At 41.5% G+C, this 18325-nt stretch overlaps 1 protein-coding gene across 6 annotated transcripts in view; it reads right to left on the bottom strand.

Moving 5' to 3' along the window:
- Window positions 1–821: 821 nt before the first annotated feature.
- The window catches only part of LOC124244036 (solute carrier family 23 member 1-like), a 182052-nt gene continuing 164548 nt past the window's right edge, over window positions 822–18325 (bottom strand). For 4 of the 6 annotated variants that reach the window (XM_046670249.1, XM_046670250.1, XM_046670253.1 and 1 more), the window contains 5 exons: window positions 12660–12824; window positions 12138–12246; window positions 11946–12041; window positions 11156–11212; window positions 10322–10596 (listed from right to left, as the gene is read on the bottom strand). In XM_046670249.1, coding sequence (XP_046526205.1) covers window positions 10337–10596; window positions 11156–11212; window positions 11946–12041; window positions 12138–12246; window positions 12660–12824 — 687 coding nt within the window. In that variant the 3' untranslated portion in view covers window positions 10322–10336. Of the gene's footprint in view, window positions 953–10321; window positions 10597–11155; window positions 11213–11945; window positions 12042–12137; window positions 12247–12659; window positions 12825–18325 lie in introns of those variants that run through there. The other 2 variants (XM_046670251.1, XM_046670252.1) reach the window with 2 other exon arrangements.

Raw genomic sequence — 18325 nt, 5'->3', positions numbered from 1 at the left:
TGGCATGGAGGTTAAGTGTTAGGATCCAAACTCAGTCTGTCTGACACCACAGCCCCAGCTCTCACTGCACCAACCTATGAGGCACAAGCTGAGCGACTCCCAAGGACTCCCCCTGAGGATATGCAGAGCTCCAAGCATTGCCAGCACTTCACTGTCTAAATCAGGGGCAAGTTGGGGCTTTCTATGCAGCTGGGCAGGCAGGGCCTTTATGCTTGGGAGTTGTCTGAATTTGTTTTGGGAAGAAAAGAAACAGGAGTGCTCATGGTACCAGTGCTCAGGCCAGCCACCCCCAGCAACTCAGCAAGCCAGGAATAAACCAGCATGTAGGAAAGAAGAAATGTGTTGTTACAGAGGTGTCTGCACACAGGAGGCCTTTAAGGAACATGTAAAGGGTCTGAATAGCCCCTCCCTCATTCCACCCACCCCCAGCCTGATCCTATTTAGTCTAAGGCTGTGACTTGATTCCAAGAGCAGTAGGTGCCAGTGGGCCCCTGGTCAGAGTGGACCTCAGCAATTGCTGTGTCCTTTCTCCCCACAGCCAGGTACTAGGAGTGTTGTCTCCACCTTCACTCCTCAGCCCCAATTGCCCTCTCCTTCCCTCCCCCTCTCCTGCAGGGCACATAGCATATTGGCAGAGCCTGGGATGAATCCGTTGCATCAAATTACTCTCAGATGGTCTTCATTTTCCCTTCCTCCCCACCAAGGACTCTTCCTATATCAGTCAGGTATCTTCCTCTATCTTGACTGATGGTGTCTTTCTGTATCAGCCAGTACTACATCTGTCAGAGAAACAGAATCAATAGGATAGATACAGGTATAGGTGTAGGTGTAGGTATAGAGATTTATTTTAAGGAATTGGTTCACACAATTTTGGAGACTACAAATCTGAAATTTGTAGGGTATATCAGCAGGCTGGAAACTCAGACAGGAGTTGATGCTATGGTCTTGAAGCCTGTTAAAATAATTAAACAAGGAGACCATTAGGTTGAGAGGGCTCAGATCCTTGGTAGCCTACATAAACAAACAGAAACGTAAGCCAGAATCAATGCATTTGAATCCAAGAAAGTGAAATTTAAGAACAACCCATCACAGAGTGATGTCAGCATCATGACAGAGTGAGTCATTCCCTTTGTTTCTCCCCTCTAAATTACAACTAAATGGATACTCACTAACTAGCAGGAGATTTCCTTACACAATACAACAGGACATCTGAAAGACCACGTGGCTATATACATCTGAAGGCAAGTGGACTGGATCAACAAGGAGCAGTGGATCTAGGTAAGCAGATTCCTCTCCTTCCCCAGTGGCAGCAATCCAGGTCACAGATCCTCACATAGCAGTCCGCATGACTATGAGTGGAGGCTGGGGCAGACTGGTCCACACAGGAACACATTCAGAGTTGTAGCCCAGTCCACAGAAGCACCCACCTACCCGTGCAAATACTCCTCACCAAGTGGCAGCTCAGCCCCCACAAAGGCACCCCACCCACTGATCGCAGTGGCCCTGCCATGTGAATGCAAACCCCCAATCAACTGCAGCCAGTCCGTGCACATGCAGAGTGGCCCAACCAGCATAACTACCAGTGGACAGGGTGGTATCAGAAAACACATCTCCTCCCCACCCCCCCACCAGTGGTGGCAGGTGGAATATGTGACCTGATACTACCAGAAATGCACTGGCAGAGGATCAATTCATTGAACGCCATGAAGAACTACAGTCACATTGCAGAACAGAAGGAAAATGGCACATCTACAGAAACCAAACTTGAAGTCTTGGAAGATTACAATCTAAATGACAGAGAATTCAAAATAGTTCTCATAAAGTAACTCAATGAGTTACAAGAAAACAGAAAAAAAGTTCAATGAGCTCAGGAATAAAATTAATAACAGAAGGAATACTTCACCAAAGAGATTGAAGCCCTAAAAAAAAATCATACAGAAATTCTGGAAAGGAAGAACACAACTAATGAGATAAAAAATGATATAGAAACCATAAAAAGTGGAGCAGACCTTATGGAGGACAAAATTAGTGACTTAGAAGATAGAAATATAGAAATGCTTCAGGTGGAGGAGGAGAAAGAACTAAGAGTTTTTAAAAATGAAGAAATTTTTTGAGAAATATCTGACTGAATTAGGAAAAGTAACAAAAAGATTAAAGGTATCCCAGAGGGAGAAGGGAGCAGAGAGCTAGTTCAAAGAAATAATAGCTGAGATCTTCCCAAACCTGGGGAAGGAACTAGACTTACAAGTTTATGAAGCTAGTAGAGTTCCTAATTAAATCGATGCAAAAAGACCTTCTCCAAGGTATATAATATAAAACTGTCAAAAGTCAATGACAAAGATAAAAATATTAAGGGCAGCAAGGCAGAAGAAAATAGCATACAAGGAGCCCTTATCAGGCTTTTACCAGATTTCTGAGCAGAAACGTTTCAGGCTAGGAGAGAATGGAATGATATGTTCAAAATACTGAAAGACAAAACCTTTCAGCCAAGAATACTCTATCCAGCAAAATTATGCTTCAGATAGGATGGAGAAGTAAAAGCTTTCCCAGATTAACAAAAGCTGAGGGAGTTCATTGCCACTAGACTTGTCTTACAAGAAGTGATGAAGGGAGCCCTCCTACCTGAAACAAAAAGGCAAAGGTTTACAAAGCTCTGAGTGAGGAGATAAATAGACAGGCAAAATCAGAAAATTGCAGCTGTCTATCAGAACAGGTTATCCAACACTTGATTATAACATAAAAGATATGAGAGGAAAGCATTAAAAATAATTATAAATACTTCAATTTAGTCACAAACTCACAACACAAAACAGAATAGTTATGACAACAATAGCAAAAAAGGGGAAGAGGAAAGGGATGGAACATGCTTAAGCTAATGGAGATAAGAGGTTATCAGAAAATGGACTATCTGATCTATGAGATCTTTGATACAAACCTCATGGTAACCACTACACAAAAAATCAGAGCAGAGCCACAAATCATAAATAAAGAGGACCATCATAAAAAAACCACCAAACTGAAAGGGCAGTCAGAAATATGAGGGAAAGCAAACAATGGAAATATAGAAAAACCAGAAAACAAGAGAAAAAATGGCATTATGAAGACCTTATATATCAGTAGTCACTTTAAATGGCAATTTATTGAATTCTCCAATCAAAAGACACAGAGTAGCTGATGGATTAAAAAACATGCTGCCTCCAGGAAATACATCTCAGCTCTAAAGAGAAACATAGGCTCAGAGTAAAGGGATAGAATATGATACCCCAAGAAAATTGCAAGCAAAAGAAAGCAGGTGTTACCATACTTGTATCAGACAAATCAGACTTCAAGGTAAAGAAGATAATGAGAGAGGGCTGGCCCCATGGCTGAGAAGTTAAGTTTGCATGCTCCACTTCAGCAGCACAGGGTTTGCCAGTTCAGATCCCAGGTGTGGACCTATACACCACCCATCAGACCATGCTGTGGTGGCATCCCACGTGGAGAAACTAGAATGACCTACAACTGGGATATACAACTATGTGTTGGGATGCTGGGGAGAAAAAATGAAGGAAAAAGAGGAAACATTGGCAATAGATGTTAGCTCTGGGCCAATCTTCCTCATAAAAAAAACATTAAAAAATTAAAAGAAAAAAGATAATGAGAGACAAAGAGTGGCAGTATATAGTGATAAAAGGGACACTCCACCAAGAGGATATAACACTTATGAATATATATGCACCTAACACAGGAGCTCCAAAGTATAGAAAGCAACTATTAACAGACCTAAAGGGAGAAATTGACAGCAGCATGCTAATAGTGGGTGTTCTAAATACCCTATTTATTTTAATGGACAGATCATCCCGACAGAAAGTCAATAAGGAAACAGTGGCCTTAAAGGAAACACTAGACCAGATGGACTTCATAGATATATATATAGAACTTTCCATCCCCAAACTGCAGAATACACCTTCTTCTCAAGTGCACATGGAACATTCTCAAAATAGATCATATATTGGGAAACAAGGCAAGCCCTAATAAATTCAAGAAGACTGAAATCATACCAAACATCTTTTCTAGCCACAATGCTATGAAACTCAAAATCAACTACAAGAAAAAAGTTTGGAATGTCAAAAATATGTGGAGACCAAACAATATGATACTGAACAACCATTGGATTAATGAAGAAATCAGCGGAGAAATGAAAAAAATACCTGGAGACAAATGAAAATAAAAACACAACATACTGACTCTCATGAGATGCAGCAAAAGCAGTACTAAGAAGGAAATTTATAGCAATAGAGGCCCACCTCAACAAACAAGAAAAATCTTAAAAAAGTAATCTTAAATTACTCCTAACAGAACTAGAAAAAGAAGAAGAAACACAGGCTATAGTCAGCAGAAGGAGGGAAACAATAAAAATTAGAGCAGAAATAAATGAAATAGAGACAAAATAAATTAGAAAGGATCAGTGAAACTAAGAGCTGGTTCTTTGAGAAGAAAAAGCTGAAAAACCCTCAGCTAGACTCATTAAGAAAAGAAGAGAGAAGTCTCAAATTAATAAAATTAGAAATGAAAGAGGAAAAATTACAAATAAATAAAATTAGAAGTGAAAGAGGACAAATTACAATGGATACCTCAGAAATACAAAGAATTATAAGCGAATACTGTGAAAAACTATATGCCAACAAATTGGATAATGTAGAAGAAACATACAAATTCTTAGACTCATAAAACCTCTGAAAACTGAATCAAGAAGAAATGGAGAATCTGAATAGACCAATCACAACCAAGGAGATTGAAACAATAATCAAAAACCTCCCCAAAACAAAAGTCCAGGACCAGATGGCTTCTTTGGAGAATTCTACCAAACATTCAAAGACGACTTAACACCTATCTTTCTAAAATTATTGCAAAAAATCGAAGAAGACAGGACACTCTAATTCATTCTATGAGGACAACATTATCCTGACACCAAAACCAGACAAGGACTACACAAAAAAATGAAAATTACAGACCAATATCACTGGTCAACATGAGGCAAAAATCCTCAACAAAATGTTAGCAAATTGAGGGCCAGCCCGGTGGTGTAGAGGTTAAGTTCGCGCACTTTGCTTTGGCAGCCTGGAGTTTGTGGGCTTAGATCCCAGGTGCGGACACACACACTGCTCATCAAGCTGTGGCAGTGTACCACATTCAAAATAGAGGAAGATTGGCACAGATGGTAGCTCGGGGACAATCTTCCTCACCAAAAAAAAAACAAAAACAAAAACAAACCCCAGCAAATCAAATACAGCAATACATTAAAAGGATCATACACCACGATCAAGAGGGATTTATATCAGGGACACAGGAATGGTTCAACATCTTCAAATCAATCAATCTGATATACCACATTAACAAAATGAAGAATAAAAATCACATGATCATCTCAATAGATGCAATGAAAGCATTTGACAAGATCCAACATCAATTTATGATAAGAACTCTCAATAAAATGGGTATAGAAGGAAAGTACCTCAACATGATAAAGACCATATATGATGATCCCACAGCCGACACCATACTTAATGGTGAAAAACTGAAAGCCATCCCTCTGAGAACAGGAACAAGACAAGGGTGCTCACTCTCTCCACTCCTATTCAACGTAGTACTGGAGGTTTTGACTAGAACAATTAGGCAAGAAAAAGAAATAAAGGTATTCAAATTGGAAAGGAAGAAGTAAAACTCTTGCTGTTTGCAGAGGACATTATTCTATACATATAGAAAACCCTAAAGGATTCACTAGAAAACTATGAGAAATAATCTACAACTACAGAAAAGTTGCAGGGTACAAAATCAACTTATAAACATCAGTTACCTTTCTATACTCTAATAACCAACTAGCAGAAAGAGAAGTCAAGAATACAATCCCATTTACAATTACAGCAAAAAGAATAAAATATCTAGGAACAAATTTAACCAAGGAGGTGGATCAATTTAACCAAAGACCTATACACTGAAAACTATAAGACATTATTGAAAGAAATGCAAGAAGACAAAGAAATTGAAAGATGTTCTGTGCTGATGGATTGGAAGAATAAACATAGTTAAAATGTCCATATTACCTAAAGCAATCTACAGATTCAATGCAATACCAATCAGAATCCCAATGACATTCTTCACAGAAATAGAACAAAGAATTATAAAATTTATATGGAAAAACAAAAGACCCTGAATAGTCAAAGCAATCCTGAGAAAAATGAACAAACCTTGAGGCATCCCAATCCCTGACTTTGATATATACCACAAAGCTATAGTAATCAAACAGCATGGTACTGGCAGAAAAACAGACACACAGATCAATGGAACAGAATTAAAAGCCCAGAAATCAAACTATGCATTTATGGACAGCTAATCTTTGACAAAGGAGCCAAGAACATACAACAGAGAAAGGGAAGACTCTTCAATAAATGGTGTTAGGAAAACTGAACTGCCACATGCAAAATAATGAAAGTAGACAATTATCTTACACCATACACAAAAATTAACTCAAAATGGATTAAAGACTTGAAGGTATGACATGAAACCATAAAACTCCTAGAAGAAGATATAGGAGGTACACTCTTTGACATTAGTCTTAGCAGTGTCTTTTCGAATACCATGTTTACTTAGTCAAGGGAAAGAAAAGAAAAACTAAACAAATGGGACTACATCAGACTAAAAAGCTTCCGCAAGGCAAAGGAAACAAGGATCGAATCAAAAGACAACCCACCAACCAGGAGAAAATATTTGCAAATCATATATCTGTCAAGGGGTTAATTTCCAAAATATATAAAGAATTCATACAACACAACAACAACAAAAAAACCCCAAACAACCTGATCAAAAAATGACCAAGTGATCCGAACAGATATTTTTCCAGAGAAGGTATATACAGATGACCAACAGGCACATGAAAGTATGTTCAACATCACTAATCATTAGGAAAATGCAAATCAAAACTACAATGAGATATCACCTTACACCTGTCAGAATGGCTATAATTACCAAGACAAAAAACAACAAATGTTGGAGAGGATGTGAAGAAAAGGGAATCCTCGTACACTGCTGGTGGGAATGCAAACTGGTGCAGCTACTGCAGAAAACAATATGGAGATTTCTCAAAAAATTAAAAATAGAAATACTATATGATCTAGCTATCCCACTACTGGGTATTTATCCAAAGAACATGAAATCAACAATGCAAAGAGAGTTATGCACGTCTATGTTCATTGCAGCATTATTCACAATGGCCAAGACGTGGAAAGAACCCATGTACCTTCTACAGATGAATGGATAAAGATGTGGTGTAATATAAACAATGGAATACAACTCGGCCATAAAAAAGAGAAAATTGTCCCATTTTTAAAACCATGGATGGACTTTGAGGGTATGATGTTAAGCGAAATAAGCCAGACAGAGAAAAACAAACACTGTATGACTTCACTAATATGTGGAAGCCGATGATGTGGGTGCAGAAGCTGGTAGGTGGAGAGATGTGGATGCTTCTGATTGCAACCCCACAGATCTCTCAGTGAAATAGGAAGCTGACAATCAGGATGAGGACAGAGGTGGAAGGGGTTTCTGAAGAGAGGAAAAAGAGAGAGCAAATGGATTTGGGAAAGGTGGCATGACAGCCGGGCAACATTGAGGACCCACGTGAAGTTCATGTCATGAATCTAAGATAAGAGCAATCAGCATGGTTCGGCTGCCTGGTGCAGGCATAGAGTAGGTGAAGGTTGTTTTCGATCAGCATTAAGGTTTTGCCAAGACAGTGTGATGAAGAGAGAACAGACCAAGGGCATTAAGAATGCAAGAAAGTGATTATTATGATTGACCAGGGAATTGAAGCTGGGTGAGGAGGGAGGAGAAGACAAGAAGGGGGTGGGAGGACAGTAGACTCAGATCTGAAGTTATTGGACTTGAGGAACTTGAAGTAGTGAGCTAGAAAAATAGGAGGCAGTGGTCAGAAAATTACTTGAAACTGAGACTGTAGGAAGTGGATCGCAAGGTCTAGACTAGAATGTGGCCATAGGAATGAGCTGCTGAGATGGTGTGAAGGACCAGGTTATTGGAGGAGGAACAGGAGGCCAGGGTGGGGGAAGGATGAACTATATTGATATGAAGTCATCAATTATTAAGACAGGGGATTGTTGAAGAGACAGTGCCCAATGCACTGACATCCTCAAGGAGGGAGATTAGTGACCAGGATCTGTAGATGCCATCAACAAAAAGGCGCGTAGGCAGAAAGTCTGATGGCGTGAGGTTCAAGGCAGAAGTTAGTGGAGATGTCCTGTAGCAAGTGGTTCTTCCCCATTCGCACTATCCTAAAATTAAGTGTTAATTTCTGCTTGTTAATCAGCTTCCAGTAGAGTTTTACAAAGGTTACATTTCTATTGAGTACTTTATCTAATTATAGTGAAAATAAAAATGTGAAGAGGCTCATCACAGATTTCATAAAGATAATTGTCAGTTTTCCATGGACTAAGACTGCAAAATGTCTTCTAAGAACAAACAGACTGGACACATTATATCGTCAACACAAGATGTCCATATTAGGAATGAAAAACTGTTCAAAAAAGCAGAATTGGTTTAAAAAATTCACCAGCAATTGGTGAAAAAAAGCAAACATGACTTTTCACCAACTAAGGTTATACAAAAGGAGGATGCCTTCCGTGTTGACTCTGGCTGGTGTATTTAGAAGTGTGGAAGTGATAAGTTGACCAGGAAACTCTATGGCCAGTGGGAGCTGACTTGGCTTCACAGGGAGAAAATTTAGAGTCAATGAAACAGATTTGTAAAGATGTTGAACTCTGTGCACATCAGTTTCCCCCAGGGTGGCAGAGCCTTCAGGCTCATGTTCTTAAAGAACAGCTGCCATATTACAGAGTTACTACTACAGGATTCTAATTAGGGATGATAGTAAGCTGATTAATGGCACCCAAAGATATCCACATCCTAATCATCACAACATGTGAGTGTCACCTTGTATAGCAAAAGGACTTTTCAGATGTGACTAAATGAAGGATTTTGAGATGGGGAGATTATCCTGGATCAACTGTGTGGGCCCTTAAATAACCACAAGTGTCCTTAGAAGAATGAGTCAAAAAGGTCAAAGGAGAGAGAAAAAGATGGTTAGATGGAAGCAGAGTTTGGAGAGATGCCCTTTGAAGAGGTGGAAGGGGTCATAAGGCAAGGAATATGGACCAACTCTAGAAGCTAGAAAAGGCAAGGAAATGAATTTTTCCCCTGGAACCTCCAGAGGAGCCAGCCCTGCCAACACCTTGATTTTAGTCCTGTAAGACTCATTCCAGACTTCTGACCTCCAGAATTCTAAGAGAATAAATCTGTGTTGTTTTAAGACACTAAGTGTTTGGTAATTTGTTCCAGCTGCCCTAGGAAATTAATACAGGGACAATTAAGATCAAGTCTTCAAACTCGGCACTTATGAAATTTCTTTGCATAGGATACCCTGAGATACCATAGTCCTCCCTGGGATGTTTCTGGTAGAGCCAGTGGGGAAGGCCCTCTTCCTTTTGCCTTGGCAGTTACAGGGGAAGGATACAAATCTGGGTGGTGTGTGGCCATCGTCCTCAGCTGCAGTGGGAGAGAATGAGGCTAACTGGCAAGGAGAAGCAGTGATGGGAGATGGGCAGTGTGTGTGTCTGTGTGTGTGTATCTGTGTGTGTGAGAGAGAAAGACAGACAGAAAGAAAGAGACAGAGATAGAGAAAGAACACATCAGTTCTCATCCTTAAGTCTCTGGTTCATATGATTCCTCCTATGGTTTTGTGAACTCTCCCAGTGTCCTTCCTTCCCAGTTACAAGAACCAATAAATCCCATCTCCTATTATATGACTTACACTTTTCTCATTTCCAGTCAAAAGGGCCCTAACCAATTCCACAGAGATCTCCTATGTGGCTCAGCAGAGAATTTGGATTCTGTGGCCACACCCCTGGTTGCACCAGGGCAGAGCTGTCTGACTTATTTCACCTAGCATAATCCCCTCAAGGTCCATCCATGTTGTTGCAAATGGAAAGATTTCATTCATTTTTATGGCTGAATAACATTCCATTGTATATATATACACGCATTATCTTTATCCATTCATCTGTCAAGGGACAATGGATTGTTTCCATATTGTAAATGATGCTGCAGTGAACATGGGGATGTATATATCTTTTCTAATTAGTGTTTTCATTTTCCTCAGATAAATACCCAGAAGTGGAATTGCTGGATCATGTGGTAGTTCTGTTTTTAAATTTTTGAGGAAACTCCATACAGTTTTCCATTGTGATTTTACCAATTTGCATTCCCCCCACAGTGCAGAGAGTTCTCCTTACATCGTGGTTTCTGTGGCACCCTTCAGGCACTCTCCTGAGGAATCCTGGGAGCAGAGGGTAAGCTGGCACGCTCCCACCTCACCTTTCCCATGATGTTCTGGTCTGGGCCAGAAGGGGAGGTACCGGGTATAGGAGGAAGTGCAGAACTTCGTGCCAATCCCACAGGGGAGGCTGTAGATCTCTGATGCCTTCATAGTCTCCTCAGACTCCTCATGGATTTGACTCCATGTCAGGAGGCCTCTCTCCTCCGGACTTCCTAACAGGAGACAGTGAGCAGTCAAGACTGGGCCCTGATGGAACTGGACAGAGGTGGGCTGGAAGGAGCCTCCAGCGCCCCCTGCAGGCACTCATGAGGTCTCCTCTCCGTGCCCTCCACCTGCCAAAAGGGCCTCCTCCTCCTCCTCCAAGCCCATCTAAAAATCACAGCTCAGCTCATCCAGCATCCCCTCAGCTCCCCCAGTGGGGCTGACATGGTCCAGAGTTCCAGGGAACAATCTTATATGAAACACCATTGTTTCCTCATCTTCAGGAGTGGGCCTTTCCACGTTTTAATGTTTCTGGAACACAGATGCATTTTGCAATTGGTAAAGAGAAGAAATGTGGAAAGTAGAATACCGTAAAGCAGGGGATATCATAGAGGGCCTGTCAAGAAGCCATAGAAGGATCAAGAAGGGAGCCTTGAAACTCATCAGTGATGGCTGCTCTGCACTCTTCACTTTCAATGTCCTCAGCAATTATAGACTCAGTTGGCTCCTCATCACAGTTATTAACCTGAGTTGTCATTGTCTGTTTTCTTGTCTCTCTCTCTTACTCACCTTGGGTCTCTGGGAGGCAGGGGCATGTCTTTCTGCTTTTTGTAGTCTCGGTACATGCTATATGGAATACAGCAAGTGCTCAATGGGTTTTTATTGAAAATATGAGTGAATGAATCAGTGAATGAAGAATACTTGTGTTCTCTCCCTCACCAACTAGACTGCAGGCTCTGGGGATGGGCTTGTGTCTTTCTTTTTGCTTCTGGTGTATTTCTCATCTTATGGCACTGTTATTGGCTGAATTGTGTCCCCCCCCCCCCCAAAATCATATGTTGATGCCTTAACCACTCCCATACATCAGAAAGTGACTGTGTGTGGAGACAGGACCTTGAAAGAGGTGATTAAGTTAAAGATGAGGTCTTCAGGGTGGGCCCTAATCTAATCTGACTTGTGTCTCTCTACTAAGAGGAGATTAGAACACACAGAGAGACACCAGGGGTGCACATACACAGAGGAAAAGGGATGTGAGGACACTGCAAGAAGGTGGCCATCTGTAAGGAAGGAGAGAGGTGTCAGGAGAAACCAACCCTGCCAACACCTTCATCGCAGACTTCTAGCCTCCAGACTGTGAGAAAATGGATTTCAGCTGTTTAAGCGCCCCAGTCTGTGGCATTTTGTTATGGCAACCCGAGAAACCTAATACAGGCCCATACACCTACCCAGACCCGGTGCCTCATCAAGGTAGCCTGTGGCCAGCCTGACATGCTAATCAGGGGCAGTGAAGCAATGTGAGTGGCCCAAATGCTGACCATTTACCCAAACTACTCACTTATAGAGTGAAAGTGAGCCTTACCTGGGATGGTGTTGTCCAGTAGAAAGCCCAGAAATCCACCTACAAACATGTCCGTGGTCAGTAGCACCTGGAAGACCTGGTCCAGTTGGAGAATCCCTAGAGTGGAGACAAAAGTGATGGGGATTCCCAGGGACAAAGGGCCCCACTGGATCTGCCCTTGGAGTGGTCACAGTCTAGAGGAGGGAGAATCACCTGTGTGGAGCATTTCAGGGTTCTTGTTCACCCAGTTGGGAACGGCAAGCCCACAGAAGATGGAGAAGCCAAAGACAAAAATGTTCCTGGACGAGTTCATGTCCACGTACTGCAGGAGAGAGGGCCCCGTGGCAGCCCAGAACCATCAGCATCTGTACTGCATATCAGTCTAATATCCTCAAATGCCCCCTCCCCTCCCACCACTACCAGAGATGGGGAGGAAGGCTGGACTCAGAGTGACATATGTTCTCATTGGGCAAGGCAGGCCCCAATTCCCACTTGACCTTGGGAGTTAAGTGGTTTAGATAATCCAATTCAAGCTGATGCAATTTCTGTTTGTCAGAAGTTTGGATGCTTCTGGCTATTTATTTCTTTCATTTGGGGGCCAGTGTGGTTCCAGGGACCAAGGATCTCCTCCTCCTGCTCCTCCCCTGCCCTAGCCCTGTTCCATTCACCTCAGTCCCCATGGGCTCCTTTCAGGGCATGCAGGGCTGCTGCTTTTCCAAAGGTGCCTCGCCTCACCTGCAGATTGGAAATCCCCACGGCAGCGATGATCCCGAACATCACCAGGAACATGCCTCCAATAACAGGTGTTGGGATAGTTGCAAATGCAGCCCCAATCTTCCCAAATACTCCCATCACGAGCAGCACACAGCCTGCAGCAACAATCACCATTCTGCTCCCCACCTGCAGTGCTCAAGGAAATGGGAGACAAGGAGCTCAGCATCAGCCAGGCCACATGCCCTAAAGGCCTCTGCCTTGCTCCCAGGGCACCTGGAGTATTGCGCCAGTGGACTTGCAGGAACAGCATTGCCTAACCCCAAAATGGCCCCCCTCTGCTCCCTCACGGTTTGGGAAAGGATGAGGATGTGACCTTAGATCAAGGCCTCTGCCCCTCACCTCTCCATTCTGCTGCTCTCACACTTGTCTTCAAGTCCTGACTCAAATGCTCCTCCTCTAAGAAGCCTTTACAGCAAGGCAAGAAGTCTCTCTTGGGAGGCAGCGGCCCAGTGCTTAAGAATGGAGGTGTGATAGCCAATCCCAGCTCTGCCTCTAACTAGCTGTGTGACTTTGTGTACATTACCTAACCTCTCCAAATGTCAGCCTCCAAAGTTACCAAATGGGATTAGTTATACTTACTTCAGAAACTCATTCTATGAGGCCAGCATTACCCTGAGACCAAAGCCAGACAAGGACACTACAAGAAAAGAAAACTGCAGGCCAATATCCTTGATAATATAGATGCAAAAATTCTCAACAAAATATTAGCAAACTGAATTCAACAGCACATTAAAAGTGTACACCATGATCAAGTGAATTTATTCCAAGGATGGAAAGATGGTTCAACATCTGCAAATCAATCAATGTGATATACCACACTAATAGAAAGAAAGATAAAAATCATATGATCATCTCAACAGATGCAGAAAAAGCACTGGACAAAATTCCACATTCTTTCCAGATAAAAACTCTCAACAAATTGGGTATAGAAGGAATGCACCTCAACACAATAAAGGTCATATGTGACAAACCCACAGCTAAAATCATACTCAACAGTAAATACTTGAAAGCTTTCCCTCTAAGTTCAGCAACAAGACAAGGATGCCCACTTTCAGTACACCTATTCAACTTAAGAGTGCAGCACAGTACTGGAAGTCCCAGCTAGAGCAATCAGGTAAGATAAAGAAATAAAAGGCATCCAAATCAGAAAGGAAGTAGTAAAGTTGTCTTTATTGGCAGATGATATCATCCTATGTGTAGAAAATGTGTAAGAAAGACTCAACTAAGTAACTGTTAGAACTAATCAACAAACCAGTAAAGTTTCAAGTACAAAAACCAACATACAGAAATCAGTTGCATTTCTGTACAGTAACAACAAAATATATGAGATATAAATAAAGAAAACAGTCCTCTCACAATGGCATTAAAAACAAGAAAACACTTAGGAATAAATGTGACTAAGGAAGTGAAATATCTGTACTCTAAAAACTATAAGATTCTGATGAAAGAAATTAAAGAAGACACAAATTAATGGAAAGATAGCCCATGTTCATGGATATGAGGAATTAATATTGTTAAAATGCCAGAACTATCCAAAGCCATCTATAGATTAAATGCAATCCCTATCACAATTCTAATGGCATTTTCCAGAGAAATAAAAAAACAATCCTAAAACTCATACATAATCACAGAAGCCCCTGAATAGCCAAAGCAATCCTGAGAAAGAAGAATAAAGCTAGAGGCATCACAATTCCTCATTTCAAACTATACTACAAAGCTATAGTAATGAAAACAGTAGGGCACTGGTATAAAAATAGACACATACACCAATGGAACAGAACCAAGCACCAACAAATCACCCCTGCACATACAGTCAACGAATATTTGACAAAGGAGCCAAGAAAACTCAATGGAGAAAGGAGAGCCTTTTCAATAAATGGTATTGGCAAAACTGGATAACCATATGCAGAAAAATGAATTGTATTGCATTGTGATTCTAGTTAACAATACTGTATTATATACTTGAAAGTTGAGAAGAGAGTAGATCTTAAGTGTTCTCACCACAAAAAAAGAAGTGACAATTAGGTAATGTGATGGAGGCGTTAGCTAAAGGTGGTCATCATATTGCAGTATGTAAGTGTGCTAAATAAACATATTGCACACCTTAAACTTGCACAATGTTGTATGTCAAGTATATCTCAATACAGCTCGGGGGGATAAAAGGAAAATCAGTGCTCCTGGAGCACAGTGACACAAGGAGCGAGAGGAGACAGGATGGAGAGCAAGGCAAAGCCTCTGTTATGAAGGGCTTTAAGGGCCAGAGAAAGGAGTTAGAATAAAATTCAAAGACAGGGCAGAAGCAAACGTGGAACGTATCTACAATGGAATATTAGTGAGCCTTAAAAAGGAAGGAAATTCTGACACATGCCACAACATAGATGAACACTGAGGACATTATGCTAAGCGAAATAAGCCAGACGCACAAAGACAGACACTGTATGATTCCACTTATATGAGGTACCTACAACAGTCAAATTCATAGAAACAAACTAGAATGGTGGTTGAGGGGCTGGGGGAGGGGAATACGGAGTTGTTTAACTGGTTCAGAGTTCAGATGAAAAGAGCTCTGGAGATTGGCTGCATGACAATTTGAACGTATGTAACTCTACTGAACTGTACACTTAGGAGTAGTTACGATGGTAACTTGTGTTATGTGTACTTTACCGCAATTAAAAATGAAAAATCCAAAGACAAAGGAAACTCTCAGTAGGGTGTGTTAAGCAGGGTGGTGACATGACGTGATTTACATTTCAGAGAGTTCCCTCTATAAAAGTCACTTCATTATTGTTAATTGATACATTCCTCAGTTAGGACAAACTAGATTTTCTCAACAAGCAAATATTATGGAAAATGTGTAAACTATGATTTCTCCTTAATCTCTATGGGGGGTCCACTTAGGATACAAAACTAAGATGAGCCCCCCTCCCATGGTATTATACAGCAATAACCAGTCCTATCAAGAGTCTTACAGGTGAGTTTTTTCCTAGTTCATTTCTCCAGAGGATGAATTGCACTAATGTCACTACTGATTGCTATTACCTGGTTGTGTAGTTTTTCGAGTAGCTAGTAGTTTGGGAATGCTAAGGAAGTACGGTTCCTTCTTATAGCAGATCTTAAAATAAGTTCCACAAAGGTTAAAAAAACAAAACAAACACACTGTTGTGAGGATCATGGGACATGGTCCACATCCCATCCCATCACAAAGCATGTCCTCATGCCAGGTGCACACAGTTGTCACACTGCTGGACATTACTGATTGTGGTGCTAGTCAAGGGTTATAGCTGGGGTTTGAGTGACAGCTACTACCAGTGAGATAAAAATGACCTCTGACCTTGAGACATTTGTCATCATCCTCGAAAGTCAGAGCTGCACTGCAACTGTCTGAATATCCCATCGTGAGTCTGTAGTCGGTGAATATATGTAGATAGTTCCCGAACCTTTCTCATCCATTTTGTCTACTCTCAGTCCTTAAGTTATTCTAACGTAGTTTCAGTTTTGTAAGACAAAAGAGTTCTGGAGATCCGCCTTGTACAAGTGTACAGTAGAGCATATTATTATATATTATTATAGCATATTTTATAGTATATTAAGTAAATATACTTCCTACTGAACTGCACACTTAAAAATGAGTAAGATGGTAGATTTTTATGTGATGCAACTTTAACCACAATTTAAAATATTTTTTTAAGAGACACTCTAATGTTAGCCTCTTGAAGTCCATGAAGGCACTGATAAAGTAGCAGATTATGCCTCTGCTTATTTTTCTTTCTAGTCTAAGAGCTTATTTATTTAATGTCTTCATTAGAAGAGATGTGGTAAGAATTCACCACATCAGAAGAACTTTTTGCTTTGTTCTGTTAACAGCCCTAACAATGCACTGTGGGAACAAGGGCATGGATCCAGGCACAGTACATCACTTTGTCAGGTTCAACCAGCGCCCTGCGGATATGCTGATGGTCCATCAATATGGTAGTCATCCCCAATCATGCTGTCACTGAATTTATCATGCAGCCTGGGCCTCTTTTGGCCTCAGGTTTGAAATCTGAGCAGGGAGCATGACATTCTAGAGAAGTGATGGGAGATCTCTGGCCTTCAGCAGGATTCTTCCCCCTACACACACACACATACACACACACGCATGCAGGGAGAGAACCAAAAATTGTCAGAGCACTTCATTGCAGGTGCAAAATGAAGGAACACCTTAAAAGGCCACAGAGGAGGTGTGAGTCCAGACCAGGGTTAATCTGTCTCCTGCTGGATTTGCAGCTTGCTCTGTGTCTATGTAGCTTTCTCTCCTGCTCTTTCCCTCTCCTCTAAAGACCTTAGCTTGGAAATGATACATCAAAGAAACGTTTGTTCTGTTTATTGAATGAAATTTTCTGTTCGGCATTAGATTTTTCTCTGTAACAGGAAGAATATTTGCTTCTTTATACTTATGTAGCCAACTCTGGCTGTATTTCTGTGTGGGCCAGTGGCCCTCATGTGGAAAAACTTTCTCCTCACTTGCACTAAAGGTTTTGAAACCTTGGCCAAGTACCAGAGTCCACAGTGTCACAGCACGCAGGACTTGCTGTAGAGGTGGGTGCTGCCTCAGCTGTTTGCTCACAGATTTTAGCCCCTGTTGTGGCCCAGAGGCCATGCAGGGTACAAAGGTGGACAGATCTGCTGCTAGAAAGATGCGATGCCACCCAGCTGCATATCAGAACCCCTCAGGGCACTATCAGAAAATGCAGGCTTGGGAACATGGGTGGAAGAATTTGTATTTTTCCAAAGCTCATAGGACTTCTGCTGGAGACCATTGCAAAGATGCCTGAAGCACATGGAAAGCAACATCATAATATTATTCTTTTCTAAGTCACCTTAGAGAGCACCATCCTGAAGAATTCTTGCTGAACTTACAGAGTTTGCCTGTGGAAAATGCAGAGCCATGAAGACATTTTAAGCAGGGACTAATCTAATTGAGTTCTAGAAAGATCCTTGGGCAGCCATGTGGCAGCTAGATTAGAGATGGGGAAGATGCTTATAAAGAGACTGTTAGTGAGACTGCTGTGTCCAGATGACAGATGATAAAGCTGTGGCCCTGGGAATGGAGAACAAAGGACAAGAAGGACAGCAGGCATTTTCAGAAAATAGAGTCCACAGCAAGGATAGAGGACAGTGAGAAGTTAAGGTGACTTGGGTGAACTCCCTAAGACAAGGTTTACAGGAGGAGAAGTAAGGATGGGGGCATGTACTGGGCATCACAGAGGCCATATTGAGTGTGAGGTGCCCTTGGGATGTTCAGGTGGAGGTGACCAAATGGCTTTCTAATATTCAATTTTGGAGATTGGACAAAGGACCATGCTGAATGTAATGGACCTCCCACCTAAACTTCAGAAAGTAAGGATTTCTTCAGTGCTCATAAAGCCACTGATGTCTGCCAGTGCCAGGATAGACTTTCTGCCTATGGAATTGCTACAATCAAAGAAAGTCAAATGTGGTAGGCAGAGAAATGACCCCTCAAAGATGCCATGTCCTAATCCTTAACCTGTGAATATGTTACCTTGCTTGGCAAAAAGACTTTGCAATTAGGATTAAGTATTTTGAGATGGAGAGAGCATTCTGAATTACCTAGGTGAGCCCAGTCT

This window comes from Equus quagga, chromosome 8 (assembly GCF_021613505.1).
Source record: "Equus quagga isolate Etosha38 chromosome 8, UCLA_HA_Equagga_1.0, whole genome shotgun sequence".
Taxonomy (NCBI): Eukaryota; Metazoa; Chordata; class Mammalia; order Perissodactyla; family Equidae; genus Equus; species Equus quagga.
This window is presented reverse-complemented; position numbering and strand designations above follow the sequence as displayed.